At 36.0% G+C, this 23,437-nt stretch overlaps 1 protein-coding gene across 1 annotated transcript in view; it reads right to left on the bottom strand.

Annotated features, from left to right (window-relative positions):
• The window catches only part of DNER (delta/notch like EGF repeat containing), a 139,502-nt gene that overhangs the window by 53,818 nt on the left and 62,247 nt on the right, over window positions 1-23,437 (bottom strand). Inside the window, exons 3-4 of the mRNA XM_056358853.1 lie at window positions 16,007-16,101; window positions 13,420-13,586 (exon numbers count right to left, since the gene is read on the bottom strand). Of these exons, the coding sequence (XP_056214828.1) occupies window positions 13,420-13,586; window positions 16,007-16,101 (262 nt within the window). The remainder of the gene's footprint in view (window positions 1-13,419; window positions 13,587-16,006; window positions 16,102-23,437) is intronic.

The raw sequence follows: 23,437 nt of genomic DNA, 5'->3' as shown, positions 1-23,437 counted from the left end.
CAAAACATGAAAATGGGAACATATGATGAGGAAGAGCAAAATTCATGAATCTCTGGTTAGGACCTGTAATTGCATGGAATTAAAAAAATGGTTGGAAACTATTAAAACACACTGGAGCGTAACAACACCCCTATCACCCGTATTTCTAACAGATGTATCTGGAAAATAAAATAAAGGACAGCAGGAAAGGTAAAATGAGGCACATACACAGCCCATGACATACACAATTAAGTCAGCGTTCATGTCAACATACATATACTCTGCTCCTACACTACGCTTGTACCGCAACTGGATTGCTCAACCACAGTGATTAGACTCCTGACTTACAGCCCTTCCATGTGTGGCAATCAGCTGTTTTGTTCTAGGAGCTTGTGGCAGAATAATTGTGCAGTGGCATAAAAAGTGTGGGTTTGGTAGAGTGTATACACTGTATGCAGAATATATGCATTAAGAAAAAAACCAAAGATTCTTCCATAAATTGTCAAACTTAAATTTGACTTCACCATCCTTAATGTAGTTAGGTAGAATCCTAAGGGTCTAAGACTGTTTGTAGTACCAGTATGGAAAGTTACAGGCACGGAATCATTGTAGGATAATACTTTTCTTTAGAAATTAATAGAAAGAGAATTTAAGTAAAAACTGATGCTTTTAAAAATCTAAATATCCTATGCAGGAAGTGTGACATTGAATTTTTTTTTCTAATATTTTCCACTTTAAATTCTAGAGTCCATTTACAGCCTAATCCTCAAAGGAACATCAAAGACACAGTCTAGCTTCTTTTTGTTATACACTGGACATAGCACAACATATAGTCAAGCAGAAAAAAAGTAGTACAAGAAAGTATTTGTAATGAACATTAATAAAACAAAGTTTCCTGAAACACTTTGAACTTCAGGTGAATTCTCGTTCTAGAAGAGCTGCTAAATATTACTTACATTCTGAATATGAAAGTGTCAAGCATGACTAATTCTACAAATTCTGTAGAAAATCATATGGAAGTCTTCCATTCTTTGTTCTTATTTTTAGATTTCACTTTATAAAATGCTGCATCCTTTGAACAATTAGTTGTCTATGCTAGAAACAATTATCCCTAAACCATATCTTCAAAGCAGGAAAATCTCATGTCCAATATATATAGTATTCATTGGCTTGCGTACAGCCTCTATAAGTCAGCTAACTCTTCTACAAGATCAGATTAAAAAAATAAATAAATAAAAAATACCTTGGGTATAGTTCCAAATGTGGAACGGTCTGGTTTTGCTAGTGAAGATTATTGTAATCTGCCAACCTCTTCAAAGCGAGCCAATTTATTCTGGCCTTAATACACACCCCATTTTTACCCATCTGTTCAAAGATGCAGCCAGAATTATTTCCTTTAACAATTGAATGCCATTGTCACTGGCAGTCATGCAATTATTTGTGAGAGCATGAAAGAATGTGATATTTAGAAAATGTCTTTGAGTTCACATTTGCTTGTCTGAAGCAGATTGTTACATATTCTTCAGGACAGTTCCCTAAAGGAATATTGAATCAACCTTCTTTGTACTTTGAATCTTGTTACTATTTTGGTATCAAAAGTCCTTAGGCAAACCACCGAAAAAAATAATTTTTCTCACTGGAGTGCCACATATTTTCCTGTAATTTCCAATTACCTCATCTAATTTCCAAAGACTAGAAAGATAAAAACATGGCTATATATTTTCACTCTATAGAAGGTGAATACAACTTTCTGAGATCTTTAGGTTTTAGGGCTAGAAGAAGCTTGTCTAAATATGACTCCTTGCTTAAGTCAGGTCATAGCACTTCAATTAATTCCTTCTCCAATTCCCATAACAGCAACTGAACTAGAGTGAGTTTTAAGTTGTATTTTTAACTTCTGGGTAGGAGAATGATTTCACAAGCATGTTTACAGCTCGCTTCATCTAAGGGCTGGAGAAAAACATTACAGCTGTTTATATCAAAAGGTAATTCTGTTCAGTTTAACCTTGCTGGTTTTCTAAAGCTAGTTAAAACACAATGACATCAGAGCAGCTGAAGAATTCAGGGCTGAGATATTTACAGTAATACTACGGAAACAGTTTTAAAGCCTAATAAATCATAACATGTAAGCAGTCATTCAGATTGCAGAGGAAACATTTTCCAGCTTTGTTTGATAGTCTGAGAAATACCTGCATGATTTCATTGGCAGTGTGCGTGGTAAAATACACTACAGCTCATTCCACCCTGGTAGCTTCACCTGCTTATGCCCTGGAGCACAAAGCACATATGCCCCTGTTCCTCTCACGTTAAGGAAGTTAAGAAAAAAAATAAGGAATAAAGTCAAAATAAAGGATGACAGGTGTCATCAGTGTGTCCAGGTGCTTTCAGCAAGATCATATCATGTTATTCAGACTACCCCTACTCAAACATTAATTGATTGTAGATTTTCTAGGCACCACAAACTGATTTGCTTCCATCACAAGCCCCATTTCTGAACAACTCCCTCCTCCTACGCCCAGCAGGCTGAGGTCAGAGCTGGCCCATTGCGGACTGCCAAAAGGAGGACTGGAGCTAACAGGCCACCAGCTCAAGAACATTATCCTATTGCATACTATGTTAACAGAAGGCATAAAGCTGAACTACAAATTGTAACTAACTCTTGGTATGCACCCAATGCTATTACGCACAAAATCACTCTTGCCTGTTGTAGTTGGCTCAAATGTATTTCTCTGTATTCTACACGCATTCCAACATATATACACCTACAGCTGAAACAACAGATTATTATTTTACAGCAGAAATATGGTAATAGTTCCCTACGCTAAAGTTCCAATTCACAAAAGTATAGGTCTTTGAGTGCACCTAAAGCTTTCCTGGGTAAGAAAGAATGACTGCCAAGGGCTTTGGACACTCACAGCGAAGCATCAGTCCCCAAGTCTTCAACTTATTTTTAGCCTGCTTTCCCAAGGAAATGAGACAGCAGTGGGATGTCTATCAGTTTCCATCTGTTCTCTTTTTCTCTCCCAACACTTTCCCACACCAAAAGCTTTTGAGGTCAGTAGCCAACTTCAACATTTTGCAAAGCAGTGGAGTTCTCAAGACACGTAAGTGCCTACAGCTTCCCTGCCAGTATACAGACCCAGCACCAAGGGCATCAGTAAGCCAAAATGGGCAGGAAAACAAAAAAGGGCCCCAGAATAAGGTGATGTCATTTCTCCACCCTATTCCCAGTGTACAGTACAGTCACTTATTTATTATTTGGAAAATGAGACATATACAAATAGAAGAAAAACAGGTAGCACCAGGCCTTCAGGAGCAAAGCAGTGGTACTGGGTGTGCCTGCACCACATGTTCAGTTCATGTCATGTAGTAACCTAATGAAGCTATAATACTTCCAGACCTGATTTGAGCTTTCAGAAACAATACAGCTGTTATCAGAGCATATTCAACCATAGTTTATAACCCTTAGTACTCTAGTATAGAAGCTGCGTGTCTGTTCATTCAACCACAGATAATGGAAATTATAGAATTAACCTAAAGTTTAAAATATCCAAAAGGAATTTTCTGTTGGACCACATCTCTCACATCACAGGAGAAAATGTTACTCGGCAAGCTGAACCAGAGCAGTCAATGTGCTCAAACTTTTCCTTTGTGGCCACTGAACTTCACAGACATAAGAAAGATCTGAAGAAAGGAAGCTAGGAAAAAAAGACGACTACATTTTTATTACAGAACTCACCAGAAAAAAGACAAAGGGAGACTTGAATTCTAGTCCCTTTTCCTAAATTTTTTATGTCCAAATTTTATCCAAAGGTTATTTCAGGTCCACAACTCTTACGCTGTCTATGTGTCATATGGTATAGCTAATATTAAAGACTATGAAGGCCACCACAGGTGTCTATACTAATTGCCACCATGCTTAAGTGCCTTTTTGGATCTAAGCATAAAGTATGAATTTCAGTTTAACTATAAAGCCAATTTCCTTCTCTTATGGCAATGCATATCACAGTCTCAAATAGTGGTTATTCATCTAGAAAATCTAAGAAAGCTCAATCCTTCCACTCATTCATGGAAATCACATTCAAGTCAATTTAGAAACCTAACAAATTAAAAAGCATAACAAGATGTTCTCATGATGCACCTGATTGTGAAAATATACGTGTTGAAATAGTGGAGGCATGATTTTGATTTACAAATAGACAATCATTTATCACATTTTCCATGAGACCTTAATGGTCAGGGTTATTAAGGCCTCTCAATACTCTCACAGGGCCCCGACACGAATAGTCTCCTACAGAATCTGAAAAAAATGAGTCAGGAATCCTTTCCTAGTTTGCCTTAGGATGATTATCATATACAAGCAGTAAACATGAAGTGAGAAACAGGTAGTCAACGACATGCACAGTCTTTGATGCAGTACTTCTGTGCCATCAGTACCATAGGATCCTTGTACAGAACATCTGAGATCATTCTCTAATGATACTACTAGGCAACATAGCATCTGGGGATACAAAAATACAGCTGCAATAATGAAACTGCTATTTTGCCCACAAATAGCACTATTTATAAGCGGTAGAACTCTCCCAAATTTTATACAGATCAGCATGCTTACTGTGCTTTGTCACAGAAGCCTTGATCTGATACTCTTCTGAAAGTATATATAGATGTCAGTGAGAATCAGTTCAAGAACTGTTCCAGATACTTTAGCTTTCAAAAATGCACATGAAACAGCAATTTAAGGAATGTTTTGTTGTTGTTGATAAGTGACTGTAGAACTTCTCGTTGCGTTTTTTCTTCTCCAAATTGATATCATAGTCACACTCAGTTTAAAAATAGGTATGCTTTCTTCCTTCACTGCCAACACTGAAAACTCATCCTAGGCTCTGAAAATCAAACATATACTTTCTTCTCAGACATAATCACCATTACAGTGACAAAGATAAATGTGCCGCTGGTCAAATTATATTCTCAGTAACATTACTGCAATTCTATCAGAGGCAGACTGACAGTGTTAGCATTACACAGGTGTAACAGAAAGCAAAACTTGGGTGCCAGAAAATTATTTCCAAAACTTTAGGAAGAAATACCACACTGCTTGACTTTCAAGCTGGAGCTCAGTTTTGCAGGACTGACAGCTAAAATATATTTGCGAAGTGAGCAAACCAGTTGGATACACTTAGCAAAGAAAAATCCCCGAACACATTCCATTACTTTTCCTCTATAACAAATGGCATTTTCTGAATTTCACTGTTACTAAACAATTACCCAACTTAATAGCTTAACTGGACCAAAACCCATGGTAGGACTATGAAAGAGCTAACAAGAGTACACTTACACTTATGAAAACACTTGCATACAGAGATGTGACAGTAGCTGAGAGTGTGACCTTCTGTCATGGCTTCAAGGACTCTGGTTACTGTCCAAAATCATGGTGAAAGCCCAGCAAGGGTGACAAGACCAATCTTCTAATAGATTTCCTGTATCACAATTTCCCAATTATGTGCTCACTTATCAGCATCTCAACAATGCTGCCAAGCATTCTGGGCAGAAATGTAGACCACCAGAATCTCTGACACCAACTTACAGACTTATGAATGGCTACCCTACTTTTAAATAAACTGTACGGTATGTTGGACTACTAGCTGAAGATCTCAAAGCATTTTACAAATAGTGTTAAAATGTGCCTCATCTTTTCCTTGAAATTATGCATTAGTATCCTTATTTTACAGCTCAAGTTAAGCACTCTGCCCAAAATCTCACAGTGCAAGCAACCATGTGATCAACCAGATGTAAATATCTTGACTATGAATTGGTCACAAAAGTCATATCTGAAAAAAGAGAAATCTTAACAATGAATAAAGAAACAAAGGTATTTTGCCAAGCATTACAAATTTGAGCAGATGAACCTCCAAAGATATAAAAAAAATAATTCCCACTGTTATTTGCTAGAAGTAGCAGTGAATAAAAATAAAAATTGAATAATTTACAGATCAATTAAAGATTACTTTAAAGAGTAAAATTATTTAGAAGCTAGCTTAAAACATAATACAATTTAATAAAAATAAACTAAAGTTTACATCTGCTTATATGTGAGATGGCGTACATATAACTTGTTCGTGAAGGGCAGGGCAGAATTTTTTTTTTTTTCATATTTATAGATACCCTTTCTCATACAGCCTAACAGCATTCTTCAGAATGGTTTGGATTTCAGCTGAATGCTTAAATTTTTGCCTTATAAAGCCATCTTTTAAAAAAAAAAATCATTGAAATTAACACTTCATTGAACTTTTTACGCTGTTTGCACTTCTGCTGCTGCTATTGTTTATCAAAAGGCCATTTTCTGCAAGGTTAGCTCTTATGCCCAGAACCCCAGGGAAATGTTTACAGCTGAGCACAATACTCAATACTGCCTACAATAGGGCCCTTCCAGGCATACTGCACACATAAAAATGAAAGCCCCATTAACTGGAGCAGTTGTCACCAAATTCCCCTACCAGCAAGGCTGACTTGGGCAGAAGTAACTAAATGGTCTCACACACACAGACACACTTTACTGCACCTCAGCCGAGCAGCAGAACTGCGTGAACACTCCAACGGCGGCATGTGCAAGGCAATGTGATTTAATTTAGTCCAGAGTGAAAGAGGGTTAAGTCAAATGACTGCACATACGCCACGGGCTAGGAGCTCACACAGATGCTCAGCTGACACATGTTAAAGCCAGAGTAACTTGATTACATGGCTTTCAGTGAGTTCAATCCACTGAGCATTTCCTATTATGAAATAAAATTGTCCTATTTCATTTTTGCTTATGTAAAAACAATTTGAACATGCAGCAAACTGCTTTCTTTAGATGGAAATACGTACATGTTTCAAAAGACATGTAACAACACAAACCACACCATCCAAAAGACACAGTTACAACTTGCGTCCTAATTTAAAATTCGATAGACAGATAAAACCAGCTAGAAAATCAGACTGACTTGTTTCCAAATATCTCTCTAGATTATTTATTTTTAATACGGTATTTTGTACGCTAAGTTTCATTTTGCCTATTCAATATACCTACAGTCATATTAGTGGTGACCACATGTTAACGTACCATGAGATGGTGCAAGAAGATTCATTAAAAACCCCAAAGAGCATATAACTGCTCAGGACAGAGATCTTAAAGAAAATACTTTGTTGCATTAGAAAGGCTGGACAGCATTTTGGATAGGAAAATATTATCCTTTCTGTGCATACACGTATATGGTTCATACACTTTTTAAAATGCAACAGATCTCTTGACTTGAGGAGCCAAGGATTAATTTTCCTTTTTAAGAAAATCTTCAAAAAGTTTTGCAGAATTCAAGCAAGCTGCCTTATAGGTGCTGGCATTTGAATACCATCAGTATTCCTCATCTCACAATAAAGATGCTATAGCATCCACTTTCAAGTGAGCATGTACAGCTACCAATTTTAAGGAAATACTTTTGAGATAGTTTGTATTTTAAACTAGTTAGTTAAATTGTATTGATCTAAAAGGCTTGCAGAAAACTAGATTATACACCTGGTCTACATCAGTTTGTCTTTGCTGTGACAAAAGTAAGCATTAAAATTTAAAGATTGTGCCAGAGGATTAGTTTTCTATTCAGATAAAAATATTCATTCATATTAAATGTCAAACCTTCTACTTATCTGTAAGGTTTTAACTGAGAAATAGCAGTTTTGCTTATAAATTTCTTTTCCTTATCACCAGACAATAAACTAAAAGACTAATGCCATGAAAACTATTTAAGCTGCATCATGGAAGTACTAAATAAAGCACAAAGTCAAAAAGCAAGTAATTTCTACCTATTCACAAGCATTTTTAAACAACTATAGATACACAAACTTTTCTATTGTATTACTTATGGCGAAATGGAGGCAAAATACTAACACCCAACTGTCTGTTTTACTATTTTTCTGAAACAGCTCCCATTACTGCAGCTTCAGCAGTGGGTACACTAAGGTAGAAAAGCAATTTTTCCAACACTATCATGGAAGCTGATGAGAAGCAGGTTTTTTTGAGAGTTAAAATCCTAATAACCATGGTAGAGACCCGAAAACATAATTGCGGGGGTTTTTACGTTGTTGGGAAAAAGAAGGAAATAGGTTGCATGCGCACAGCCAGCACTGCCTACTCCATGTTCTATGTTATGCTCAGAACAAACAGTTCTTAAAACTGAAATGATAATCATATAATATGCAATTTTATTACCCAATTTCCAAATTAATCCAACATAAATAGCTATGTTCTTTTTTGATTACCAGCAGAATTGGCCCACTAAATATAATTTGTCAACTGTATACCAGTATAACTCTACCAGTTTACCCAGTAGACTGGAGACTGTGAAATTACAACTGACTGTGAGTCTCACATCCACAGGTGTATCTACTGAGTCATGAAACACAGAATTGTTGCCTTAGTGAACAGGTATATTACTTTAGCACTAGGGTAAATTAAGACTCATTAAGAAACAGATTGTGTCTCGTCACTGTAAAACTTCTAAAATGTGAGTATTAAAAAATAGTAATAAATATTGTAATGCTTTTATTATATGTTGGGTTTGGTTTTTTCACTATTTCAATAGCAGACTGTGTTTTCAGAATAAACGCTCCGGTTTTCAGAGTGTGATTGCATCTTTGGATAAAAAAGATGCATGCAACAATTCATAGAACATTTTCGAAAGTTGCCATACAAGCTGAAAATGCCCTTCAAAGTCCTTCACAGCAAGGCTTTTTTTATATTTTCTAAGGAAAATATTAATGCATTATTTTCTCAAGAGAGAAGTTATTTAATCAGTTTAGCAAATCTTATGCACTTGCAACAAACTTGTATACAAAAAGATCTATATGTTCCTGTACATGTTCCCAAGTGCAGTATATTATTCCCTGAGAGAAATGCGCGATGTTGGGTGGATTAGATTCCCCCAAAACATATAACAAGCAGCACTTTCAACTCAACACAGAGTTCCTTCTCTGTAACCTATTAACATTCATGAGCACTTCTGTTTGAAAGGCTCATGCACAAACTGATGGTGCACCAGCATACTCCTATCTCATTTTTTCAGACTTGTAAAATGTATTTCATCTGATCTCAATTTTTCAAGATATATTGCAATGAAGAATAGGTGTGTGACCGTAACAGGGTAAAGTTTTACAGCTATTCATTTTCAAATATGCTAGTACCATTATCGCTAGCATGAAGATATGAAGATCCGGAATTAAAATAAATGCTGATGAGACATTTTATAAATACGATGAATAGTTGATACATGAATCACTCACAACTTCAATGAACATCGGGACAAAGATTACAAAGCTATAGGTCTATTGAAGCAAAAGGCAGACTTTCCAGGAATTAACGTTTTACATGTTGATCCCTTAATTGCCATCTCTTACTATAAAAATATGATTAATTCTCTCCTCCACATCCCAACTATCTCTCTGGCAAATCTCAAGATCCACCTATAGCACTCCACATAATAGAAATTATAATATCCTGTATAGGTATTAAAAACATCTGGAAATGTCCTCCAAAAAAAAAAAAAAAAAATTATTTAAGTCCTGAATTTTGGCACAAAACTTCCAAAAACCTCTTGGCATCAGATGAAGCATTTTTGTTGCAAACAGTGAGCACAGATCAACAGTTCACCTGGCCTGTACTACAGATCTGCCATCCAGTGGTTACCTTTGTCTAGTAGTAACTTGGCATTGAAAGCCACCAGCACCTTGGAATATGCTGTGTGCTTCATCCTACAGCTGACCCACCTAACCGACTGAGAGAAGCAGTACTTCCAGGGGCTTTCTCACTTCAAAACCTGAACCATATTGGTATTTTTTCCCCCATTGGCCAATAAGCCTAATTTATAATAAGCCATAATAAATTATTTTAGAAGACTGGCACATGTGTAGTATAAAATCTTAGAAACTCATTAAAAATACTCTAAGCAAAGCAGTCATGGTAAGAATGCTTTACAGAAGGTAAAAGCCAGGCTCTAAGTCAGTACTCTTTCCCATCTATGGGGGCTTATTTTAATGGGGTAAATACTTTAACTTGACAACGTAAGCATACTGCCTAATCACAGCATCATAACTTTTCCTGCACTGCAAAAGGCTGCAGATGCAGCAGCCATTTTATAGATCACATTATAGAACACAGACTGCTCTTTTTCGTTTAGTTGTGTTCCTCTCTTCCCTCAAACCCTTCAGTCTCATGCAGTGCAGGTACTGTCTCTGGAGTAAACAGCACTATGATCAAGGTGTCTATTTTTAGATCTCAGTGACAGCATTCTTTCCAACCTCTAGACATTGTGCCCTGAATGACATGATCAGCAAATCAGCACATTACTGCTGACTTTTGAGTCTTTTCAGTCTTGTCTAAACAACTTTAAATTTGTGTTGCTGTGAGGCAACACAAACCAAATAATATTCCCCTAAATGTTTTATCTTTGACATAACCACCTTATTCAGAAAGATTTGCAAGATGTAATTAAAGTACCTTGCTGCGTATCAAAACTTGGGTCACTTGTCACTGTGTTACCTCCAAAGAAGATGTAGATCAAAAGACACACATAAAAAAAAAAACACCACAAACCCCAAAACACTCAGATCTTCCCCTTTTTCACTTAGAGCTCTACTAGAAGAAATTTTAAAGGTAAAAAAAATAATATGCATTGTACAGAATTCACCAATTAAGAGAAAAATCCTTAAAATCTCATTTGAACAGAAGAGTAGGGGAAGAAGGAGGAAATTATATAAAGTAAATATATTGACTGGCATAGTTCACAGCCTTACTGTGTGATTCTATGCTCACAGCATCCTATAGTATCTTGTGGCCTCGACATTGTTCTAGCTTAAATATCATCAATAAAAGCACATGCTACATGGTTGCTTTTTTTTGTATAAAATAATCCATTTTAATTTACTGTACCTTAGAATATTCATGTATATCAAGAAACATATGGAAAGTTGTCTGTAAGAAAAACCTTATTCACCTGATCTTATTGAAAATGAGAAACTTAAGTGAGGTGTGTCACGTTCACAGATTATTTCCATACATCTGGATCAAATCTGAAGTAAAGATTTAATTATTTTTTATACAGACTTCACCTGAATTATGGATTTCAGTTGAGTTCAGATAAAATTCGGCATTTTTCAGACCAAATGACTGAGTTCCTTTTTAAGTTTTACACACAAGATTTACAACTTATTGGACAAAAACTGATGATGAAAAGTAAGCAGAATATTTCCATACAATCGAAAAGAAAATTCAGAGGCTACTCCATTTTCTCTTTCTTACAACAAATGTTGATAGGTCAGAAACACTTTTAAACTAACAAATTCATGTTTCAGTTTCCCTGTTCCTTTAGTACTTCACCCATTTTCTGCTCAAGTGTTTTAATAAAAGGAACTTATACTGGCAAAAGCTATAACTAAATTAAGGCCCTATAAAATAATTTACTCCAGAAAAAGGTTATCTGATTACTTGATTATATCATAGTATAGAGTTGCAATGAGTCAGGACTAAAAGATATGCAGAGGGAATGTTTCATATTCATTTTCTATCAAAAGCAATACAGGTAATCCATCCATTTGCTAAAATAAATAGGATTTATAAAAATTCTAATGCACTATATCTGCACTCATCTTTACTAAGCACTCAGATGCTCCTATTCATGAATATATCACTATATTATTTGAGTCTCCCTCCTGCACCATGCGTATGCATTTATGATTCATGTTCTTTACATAAATCAAATTATGCTACAACACCTGGAAAATTCTACAAAGACCTTCACTATCAGGAAATTAAGAAAGACCAAAGAAGTATCAGAAACCAGATGGAAGTAAAGTAAGAAGCCTCAGAAAACTTGTACTGCATGAAATAAGGAAGATCAGTAGTACAATTTTTATGAAATAAACCTTGGGTTATATTCATCAAGGAAAAGGTATATTTTCACCTTGTTGCCTAGCACACAATAAACAACTCAAAGTAAAAGTCCAAGTGACAGAAAGACAGTCACAGAGAAACAAGTAGGACAAGACAAACTAGGAAAGAGTAAGACAATATTCATTTAAATAAGCTAAATCAATAGCCTATGCTGTATGGCATGTACAGTCAAGTGGAGCCTTCACAGAGCAACTTAGACCCTCTATTTGGGAGCTTATGGACCGAGCTATGGCTTTAGGTACTGTCATGAGTGCATAAAAGTTAAAATTAGCCTGTCTTCAGCAAGTTTCTACTTACTTCTATCATACATTAACTATCACAAGTCAAATGCAAAAATTTATTCTTGAAGACGACACATGAGGAGAGTTTTAACTTTGATAAATTAAACGCAAAACTGGATTAAAAGAAAAAAACACTAATCCTAAGTATCTTGGAAGGAAGTAAATAATAAAGAAAATATAAGGAAATGGAAATTAGAAGAAAATAAATATCACAAACAGAAACCACTACTGATGGTAATTAAATCATTATACTAACAACCTTCAAGCAATATCTTTGCTGAGTGACAGCTCAAAAGGGAGAGAACATGGCACCACTACTGCATTTGGGTTTTTTTTCTGTATTAGCTACAAACAGTATTGGCCCAATGTTTCTGCAACAGAATGCTTTTAATTTTACATTTATTAGCATGATAAGTTGTGAAATAACAATCTGTGGCAGCTTATACTTCATTATAAGATATACAGCATTTCAAGCAGATTACAATAAATGCTGTTACTACAACGACTTTGGTTTCATGTCATTGGTATAATAAACCATCTGCCCAGAAAGCTCAATATAATTAAGTCTATTGTGTCTATGCATAAATACTGCATTAAATCAGCATTATTTCCCATACACTTAAAAATAACGTATCAGCCTATTTTCATTACACTCCTTCCTCAAAGATGCTTAACATTTAATTGCCTGATGAAAGATATAGCATATTTCTAAGTTTTCATATTCACAGAGTCAAAACTAGAAGAGGAAAAAGTAGCGCAGGTAAATACTGTTAGGAGATCAGATCTCCTATTGTATTTTAATATATTTTTTCAAGTTCACTGTGTACAGGCTTAAGCTTCTTTTCAAAGTATCCCATGATACAGTATCTGACAAAGAAACACCTCAAAGCAAAAGCTTTACAGCTGATTAAACCAGAACATATAAAATACCTTGCATCATCTAAAGGTATCAGGCAGAAAGCACCATCCAGATTTTAAAGTGAATGGTGTTACCTGCATAAGAATTTAGTGTGTCTCTTGTCTGCTTTGAATGAACAAATGGCTAAAACGTGGTCCCAATATCACACCCGGATCTTTCAGCAGCACTTCAGTTAAGGGAATTTACCTCTTTGTTTCTCTAAACTGTTAGGTAAACCATCAGCTGTCACCTAGAGGTGATAAACATAAACTTAGCATGTTACTCACCAATAAAATAGTTGTTGCCTAGCGCAAGCATTTCTTCAGAAAGAACAAGTCCACCCAGTGCCTGGAGAAGGGTGACACTTCTGCCATCAATAAGCGAACACTGTTTAAATCCAGTGGTTGTGACCTTCCATAACAGGATAAGAGAAGCAGTAGCATCTTGCCTTATTCTAAGAATAAAAAACAGTAAGAATATTTACACTGAGGGAAATTGGTATTATTAAGTACATCACTGCAGAACAAAAGCTTATCAACAAAGAAGGGAAACTTAAACGTAGCAAGTATGGAATCAAGAAAAGGCCTGAAGGGTTTTAGCATGTGTACAAAAATAAAAAATGTTTTAATTGTAAAATTTGCATAATAGTGTATGATCAAATCTGCTATTACATACAGAGTCTCAATTTCTAATATGTGAAGGAGACTATCTTAGTGCCCAAGAAGAGTTTTACCTAAACGTTATATAATAATAAAGCATCCTTATTCAATCTTTGTGTTTATTCCTTTTTGAATAGTACTTTCAGTCTACATCTACAATGCCATCATTTTCTGCAGCTGAAGTACATCCAGCCCTCTTGTTTACTGAAGAACATTCAATGTTCGTTCAATACATGGAGACGGATCCTGGTAGGAATCCTCATTTGTTTGACATACCAGATCGAAGGTTCAGAGCAGTTTATTCTTGTAAATCAAATGAGTCATGTAATGTTCCCAAGGTCACTGAGTCCACGGTGCCTTCCTGAATATTGACAGACTGGATAAAGTAATATCTACGATGACATATATACTGTCAGCTCCACTAGGGAGCACTATCTCTATGGCAGTGTTTCTTTCCTCCCAGGGTACTTTCTTCCCTACTCACCTCCACAAAGGAAAAAGAAAAGCCTGTCATGTTTCTGGCAAGTTCCCAAATATCTGCATTAATTTCCTCTGAAGGAATCCCAAATGAATCTGAACAATCCTCCAAAAATTCAAACGCAACTGCTGAAAACTGATAATTCTCTCCTGCTGAAAACAGGCCTCCAAATACCCAGAGATGAAGTTCTGATCCACGATTTCCTGTACTGAAATCATTTCAATCCTCCTAAAAACACAAGGCAGTTTCTCCCTTGCCACTTATTCAAGTTTAAAACAAGAAATGCACATTTTCTAATCATGTTTAATAAAAGTTGAAAAAATGTTGCAACTAGACACCATAAGAAGCAAATTTTTGACAGTATTTTGGGTCTTCTTTGCAAACAACTTCCATTGCTACCCCCAAAGCTGACCTTCTCACTTTTAGAACAGGAAAGCAACTAGTTTCACAGTTTAGGTCACACCTGACAACCAAAATAAAATAAAATTATTAACCAAAAAATATTTTCCTTTCATAGATAGCCATTGAACCAGGGATGTTACTTGGTCCTTCAGCACAGGAAATATAAAGATAGATATTGACCTGCATTAATCTACCCAGATATAAAACACTCCTAAAGTTATATAGTGTAAAAAGTGACCAAAAGTAACCATGTACTCTGCAACGCCCTTTAAAATGGGGTCCCTCCATCAAGGGTGTTAAATACAGCTGTGGAATCCACAGATGCCAGTTTACTCCTGATTTCAGGAAAAGACACTTGTTTGCTTACAGGTTCCAGCCAGCCAGAGCATCCACACTCACAGATCTCGTCCTGACTTAGGCTTAATGCTCATGAATGAGCAGGATTCAAAGTCCCGTGGGAAGTGGGAAGAGTAGGACAGCTCCCACATTTAACAGTTACTGCTCCAAACTGTCTGCAGCTTGTCTGGTTGCATCAGTTTGGGTTTTTTTCCTGTGAGCATGGCCTTTTTTAACTGAAAGCTGGGATTCTGAAAGATAAGATGACAGTATGAGAAAAGTAGGCTATTTTGGGTAAATCTAAGTCTAAAACTGCAGTAAAGCTGTGAGCCAGAGAACTACGTTGGCAGATTTTTATTTGAAATAAAATTTGCAATAAGCAAATGCCTCATCCCAGCTGACAGAATCAGATCTTTCCAGGAAGTCAAGTTCTGTTAATTAAATGTAAAAAAGCAAGTATTTGATTGAAAAGGCATGAGTTTGAAAAGTGAACAACACAGAATAAATGCAGATTTTTGAGATGGTTTGTAGGACATACACAAAGACTTCACAGCTAATGGTGACACTCAAAGCAGTAATCCAGAAACCAAATACAAATCACAAAATACCTGCGTTTATATAGGCAACAATAACACTTTCTACCAGCAAGGGCTTCTTGAGATTAAAGGAGGAAAAAATGTTCACTGCATGAAGGAGAAAGGAAATGTCATCTCTTCTCCAGACTGACATCTTCAACATGTCTGCCCTAATTTCTAATGCATTCTGATAGCCTAGAGACAGTTTACATGCCTACATCTTCTAAAACATTAAATATGTGGGAAAAATTATACCAAAGAGCTGTCATGGCACTGCCAAATGCCTGAAGTCTGTCTGAAGTTCCTTCATATGCTTTTAGCCATTTGACAAATCTGCCTATCTGAAAAACTGTTGTCTATAATATCTCGGCAAATTAAAATAAAAGCCTTTTTATATTTCATCACATACAACAAATATTCTTACTTTATTGATGTATTCTGTGGAACTTCAAAGGAGATAAGACGACCTCCAGCAGAGGTATTGGAACTGGCATTTCCACAAGCCACATCTGGGATTATCTGAAAATAAAAATAGTTTTATTTAACTCTAAACCAGAAAATCTGACCAAAGAAAACATAACAGAATTTTTTAAAAAATAACACTAGCAGTCCAGCAATCAACTTTTAAGAATCATCATAATGGACCAAAACATTTATGCTATCGACAAATGTTCTAAAAATTCACATAACCATTCTTTTAGGTTTTTGTTAAAACAAAAACTTCCTGCACCTAAGTGCAAACTTCTAAAGGCATCTTCCTAATAAAGTGATTTTATTTAGAAAACTATCAATAGCTTCTGGTCTTTTAAAATAATATATAAAGTTTTAACATTTGCCACATCAAAGAAACATTGCATCATTAATTTAGGTGATCTTGGAGGATTTATAATAGCAAATAGTGGTATTGCCTTTCTACTTTATGGAAATATGTTTTTTCCAAACACAGATTACTTTAAAAAAATACTCCCTCACTTGCCCATTACTATTCTTTCCAAATAAAAGTTGCTTGGACAAACAGTACTTTCAGATGGAAAAAAATACTATAAGCACAGTTGAGAGTAAAAGGATGTTATTTGCCAAATCTGTGATGCCTAGTAGGCATAGAAATCAGTTACTGTATTTACTAGATCAAGACACCATACAGGATGCCCTACAACACAGAGGAATCACAGACAGACTCCTTAATTATTCACGTCTTATAGAACAGTAATTTCATAAAAGCAGTTTGAAAACCATCGGTGTTTCCAATGATACCTTTATTTCAAATAAGTAATATTTTATGTGGCATAACAGTCTTTCTATCACCTAAATTAACTTCATCAGTAGCTTTAATTAAGTAGTTCTCAGGTATCTTCATCAGTTTGCCTATGAAATATCACACTGTAAAAAAAAAAATATCAGTCAGTTTCATCTTCAAATTGCTAGGCAGATTTTGCAATGTTATTTTTTTAGTCATCTAGAATAAGGGTGCAACCTTTTTAGGTCAAACTTACTGGCAAAGGGAAAATGCAACCTGACACACTTCCATGAATTCCATCCATCAAAATAAAAGTCAGAATCTAATTTGTAAATTTAAACAAAATTCAAATTCATATTTTAAACATTACTATGAAACACCAGTGAAAACATGAACAGAAGTCCAGAATATGACACAAGTGATAATTTTTAGGAGACTCAGAATTGGTTTTGACTTCAGGCAAGACAAATACTCAGTAATCACATTTCCCAAAAATTTCTAGATTATTCAATTAATTGTTGACTTTTCCGGCACATATAATATGAATACATGTAGTTTATGAAAATGAAGTGAGATGCGATTTTATTGTGTTCATTCAAATATATTTTGAAGAAAGATAATATATCCATTACAATTTCTCAATTTTGGAAGTCAAAATTATAGAGCTAACGTTCAAAGCACAAGGAACTCAAAATTCATTTGGCTAACACCCTATCTTTGCCAACATTTAAACTTTCATTTTCTTTGAGACTCTATATGCCTGCTGGAATGGGGCAGGGGGAAGAAATCAACATCTCTGTGCTCACACAGTCTTATACTACATCTAAAAACACACTTGCTTTTAAACTATTTCTATAGTTTTTCAATTTCATGCATCTATTACCTTGGAACACAAGGAGAAAAAATGTAATTTAAGCATTTCATTTACTTATTATTCAATATTAGAAGTTTGTAAAGTAAAGGGTATTGATCTCTTTGAAACTAGGATAAAAATATGACAAAAAATTAAAGCAGCAAGAGCTGAACAAGGTGGCAGTATAACAAGAGCTGAGAATTAACCTTGTGAAAATGGAAAAAACAAACCAAAAAGACTTTGGTTTGCAAACACATCAGAATTAAGGATTATTCAACATGATAAGAGCATGTAGGAAATATTTTAATGGTACTCAGAAGAGCAAGAGGCAAAATGCAGGATTTTGACTCTTCTATTAAAGACATCTGTAATGTTTGATGTCTTCTCTTTATCTAGGAACTCCATTTGTAATTGTCCCTGACTTCATGCTCTAAGAATCTGATGAAATAATCATCTAAACCAGCAGCACCCTAAAAATGAGATTTTAGAACAGCTGAAACATGTTTGTTTGTTTGTTTGTTTGTTACATTAAAAAAAATTGTACTTGGTTCAGACAAAACACGGGAAGAAGCAGCAGCTCTCATAAGGAACAAAAAATGGTTCCAGCAGTATCCTATTTCAGGCGGATATTATGGGGACAAAAATGACAGCTTTGACACCTGAATTAGGAAAGAAATTACACAGGTTTTCCACAGCTGTAAGAAATTTGTTTAAAGATTTCTAAGTATGTCTCTTTCCTATCTTAACAGCTCTCTGCAAAACTGGAAGATTGAAGAATGAGGGCAAAGACCACCAATACATTACAATGAGAAAGGACACTCAGAAGATGAAAACAATCTGTAAGTCTGATAAAAAAACACACTGCTAGAACTGGTAGGAGATATTTTAAACAGAACTCACTGGAAAATATACTTAAATGATTTCCAGAAGGTAAAATAAAAGCATTCTTATCCCAATTCCTCTTTAAAATTTAAAAAGAGAGACAGCTAAAGTAAAAAATACAAACAGACCACCTAAAGTAATTTAAAGACAATCTTAAAAAAAACATTACATATAACTGCAAGATATGAAACTCTTCCAAAATTCCCTTGAAGCATTCAGTAGTAAGAACCTTTAAGCCAGCCAGGAAGTTCCTGGGGGAACAGACTTAGACATACAACACAAATGATGCAGCTACTTTAAAAAATCATCACCAAAAAAATCCAAAATCTTCACACACCTGGCCAGAGCCAAAAGCACATTTAGGATTTGCTTACAGAGATAAGCTTCCACATTAGCACAGAATATATTGAAGAGCTGCTCTTCAACATACTACTTAAGAGTTTAAAATGCTTAAATATCAAATTGTTAATAGGAAACACAGAATTCCTCTTTACATACGTGTTCCATAAGGTCACATCTAAATCATGTTCTTGTTTTTTAAAAGAGAACATAACATATAAAAACTACATTTCTGCTTCAAATGCTTATAACAGTATTAGCTTTCCGAGTCTTTACATGGGTGAAAGAGCAGCATCATTTCAGAAAGCAGGGCATAGCAGTAGGATACATGAGATTGCAAAGGAAATCGGGTGTGATACCTAAGAACAGAGCAACTGACCTTCCATATTACACTTTTCTGAAAAAATTAAGTAGTGTGAACAATACAGATACTCTTCTGCCTTACTCACTAACCACAATAAGGATAGACACACCTAATTCAACAAGTGCTGAGATACATACATAAATCCCAAGGCAATATTTTCACGAGTACCTTTATTACTTTGACAAATTAAGTGTACTAGCCTTTAATTCACTGAGGCTAAGAGAAGTAACATACTAAGTCTACATTTACGCTGGGTGACACATATGCAGCCTCTCACTACTGAAAGTAGTCCTCTGAAGGTATTTGTTGTATACAAAATTTCATAGTTTGTTTCTTGGAAAACTGACCAGACATTTGCAATTCTACAAGGCCTTACCAACATGGGCAGACCAATCCTGAACAGTGCCAAACACAGGCATTCTGTTACCATGACACAGGTTTCCATTTCTTTTGTGTCTCAACCCCCTGAGTTTAAAGAATTGCAGAAGGCTTTTACTTCTTGCAAATCATGCCACACTTGCTTCAGACCTAAAAGTGGTCTGGAAGTGGAATGGAATGACCAAACTCACATTAGGCTTAGCTATTCCTCACTACCCTATCAACAAGATATTAATGAATATCTCTGAAAACTAACAGATACTTCCAAACACTCAAAGAGGCTGCCCAGGTATCTTTTAGACTCTCCATCCCTGAAGAGTATTTAAGACTCAACTGAACACAGTGCTGAGCAACCCGCTCTAGCTGACCCTGCTTTGAGCAAGGGGCTTGGACTAGACAATCTCCAGGGATCCCTTCCAACCTTACCTACACCGTGATTCTATGAGTAAACATTCACCCTCGAGCCAGTTGCCTACCAACTCTTTCCTGTGAATTGCTGTTTTAAGTTCAGTGACCTCACGGCTTTCACAGAACCCCCACTCCAACATGCACCGAGTGCTTCATTTTGAAAATGACCCCAAAGGTTACACAACTAAGTACATGCACATGCGTGAGCACACTCATGCGCACACAAACACCTAGATATTTTTAGTTGACACTTTTCTCCTGTGCTAGCTGTAAAGGTTCTCTTTGGTTGATCTCTTGTCTTTCCATCTCAAAAAACTGTTCTCCTGTTTTTACCTCCCAATGGGGCAACACAAAAATCGGTGCAGTCTTGCAGCCAAAGCAAAGTGGGGCAAATTAGTCTGGAATTAAACAGAGTACACAAATGTACACATTGTTTCCACACATCATTCTTGAATACAAACTCATCTTACTAAAAAGATCAGTGCTTAAATAAAAACCGCTATGCTTTGAAACTTAAACATGTTTGAAAAGACATTATATTAATGTAAAAAGTATGAAGATGAATTCTTTGAGAAAAACAAGGCTATGTTCTGGGGTGGTTTCCCATGAAAACTGACGTGGTCATTAAGAAATATAACCTTTCATTTCTGTAGTAGGACAGAAACTGTCACAATAAATGCACATAAATTCTCACAAGAGGAATGCTCTTGCAAACGCTAACTCTCATATCTTGTAAGGAACTATAAACTTTCAACTCAATAAAACAAGTTTAATAATGTGCATGTTTTGCCTTTTCTGAACATATAACTACTTTTCCATCAGGATAAGGCCTGCAGTATTTCTTCTTTTCCAACCCTCTACAGGTGGCAAGAGGTATCTATTATTTTCTGAGAAATATAACATGATCGTCAGCCTTCCTTATGAAGGGAAATATAATATATGAAAGAAGTAGGTTAGATCCTGACTATAAGATCTTGAACAAGTGCCTGCAAAGAAATTAAAAAGGAAACAGACAAGTAGGAAAATATTAGGCAACATAATAGAACCATAAAGAGGGGGATCAATTGCCATCTTCTTGTAGTCAAGGTGCCAAGCAATAAACCAGAATCATTACTGGTACAGAAATCCTATTCAGACAGAATAAAATTAAAAAAGAAAGAAAAGCAATTCCCTTGCCCTGTAGTATGGAAAAACTACTGCTTCTGAAAATCTAGTGTCACATAGCTTAACCTCCATGAGTGTATTTGTTTCTACCCTCCAGAGTTTCATATGGGACAATGCTTGAAAGAAAATAAAGGCTTTCTTCTAATATACATCACCAGTGGGAGAGAAAAGCAAAACTGTATACAGTAAGAGCAGTACCTCTCTGAGGAACCCCAAGGGAAGACTGACAGACTGCATCCAAAAACAGTATCAAATGGAGAAGGCTTGCCAGATATTGTAGGACTGGAATGTGATGTGAAGAAGGCTGCATATCCACCCAGCAAATTCTGTCGCTGAGAGTTTGTGTTTCTTTGCTCATCTGAGCAAAAGGCACTTTGTAGAGCCAGCAGTCACACTGTCAAGAGGATCCAGTGCATTTTAATGCATGACAATCCTCTAGATAACACTATTCAAATTTTGTATTTCTGTTGAGGGTTAACAATGTGAATATTACACCAAGAGGCAGATGCTTCAGCAGGCACGGTAGGTTATCTTACACAGAAACACTTTCTCATATAGATTACCTAGGTAATCATATTAGCCAGGTCCCTTCTTGTCTCAAGCTGGCCACCAAAATCAATGTCAACTTCATAAAATCTGACAATCAATCTGTACTGGTTTTGGCTGGATAGAGTTAATTTTCTTCACAGTAGCTTGCGAGGTGCTATGTTTTGGATTTGTGATGAAAATAATGTTGATAACAGGGACGTTTCAGTTATTGCTGAACAGCACTTACACAGCATCAAGGCCTTTTCTGCTTCTTAGACTGCCCTGCCAGCAAGTAGGCTGGGGGCGTACGAGAAGTTTGGGGGGACACAGTGGGACAGGTGACCCCAACTGACCAAAGTGACATCCCATACCATATGATGTCATTCTGAGCAATAAAACGAGGGTGCAGGAGCTGGAAGTTGGCCAGGGATGCTGTTGCTCAGTGACTTGATTGGGCATCGCTCAGGTGGCAGTGAGTAATTGGGGGAGTTTTGCATCATTTGGTTTTCTTGGGGTTTTTCTTTGTCATTTCCTTTTCCTCCCTTTTATTTTTTTTAAAAAAATTAATTTTATAATTTTTAATTATTAAACCGTCTTTACCTCAACCCACAAGTTTTCACACTTTTGCCTCCCAATTCTCTCCCCATCCCACTGGGTGGGTGAGCGAGCAGGCAGCTGCATGGGGTTTAGCTGCCTACTCCCTGGTTAAACCATGGTTAAACCATAACATATTCATTCAATAAATACTAGTTCCCTGAAAAAATAATGGTCATTCCTTATTCCAGGGTGTATGGAGCTGTTGTGAATAATAAAGGTAAACACTGTGGAAACAAGCTCATTGCCAAAAATTCCACATAGTCAAATCTTTACATTCAGTGTATGAGCTCAGGTCACCAGAGAGTAAGCTAGGACGTAAAGTTCTGTGGAAGTCTGTCAAGTCAGCCATAGATACTTCTACACCAAAACACTGAAAGGCAGTAAACACACCAGGAGGGGTGGGGGTTTTATGCTCAGACCCTTAAAGGCATGAAGACAGTATGATTCCTGAAGGAACAGTTAAGGATCCAGATACATTTTAAAGACAGCACTGGATAACCAAAAGTCCTGAGCCCACCCACGAGTATAGACTGAGATGAGCAAGGCTTCGGTATCTTGACATAACTGCACTCACTAGAATTTTCTACAGGGTATTTCTGTCTTTAAAGGGGATATGAGATTTTGGTTTTAGGAAAGCTAGTATTTATGACTAGCCATTAAACACCTTTTAGCAATAGAACATACAGGTTTGTGTGAACTTCACATAAGTTTTGTTTGAGCATATCAAGCATTTAGAGATTTTTATGTGTGTGTTTTGAAAATAAATATAGTAACTGCTTACACTCTTGCTGTGCCTATTAGAACGGCATTTGTACAGAAAGTTCCATATGCAAATATTATAGGAGATATTTGGCAAAGTTACGGATTTCTCCTAGAAAAAAGTTAAGATTATTCTAGTAAATCTATGTTTCCTTCAGTCTCTTTATCTGTTTGTATGATATCTTTCTCTAAGAGCAAATGAAAAATAATAGAGGCTTCCAAAATAAATCTTATACACAAGTATAAAAAGACTGTCCTAAGTCAGACTAAAATTATACATATTCCAGTACCTGAACTCCACAGCAGTCAAAAGGGGGAAAACCAAGAAAATAGGACAAGAAAAGGG

This window comes from Falco biarmicus, chromosome 13, assembly GCF_023638135.1.
Source record: "Falco biarmicus isolate bFalBia1 chromosome 13, bFalBia1.pri, whole genome shotgun sequence".
Classification (NCBI taxonomy): Eukaryota; Metazoa; Chordata; class Aves; order Falconiformes; family Falconidae; genus Falco; species Falco biarmicus.
The sequence above is the reverse complement of the archived record's forward strand: the minus strand, read 5'-3'. Positions and strand labels throughout refer to the sequence as shown.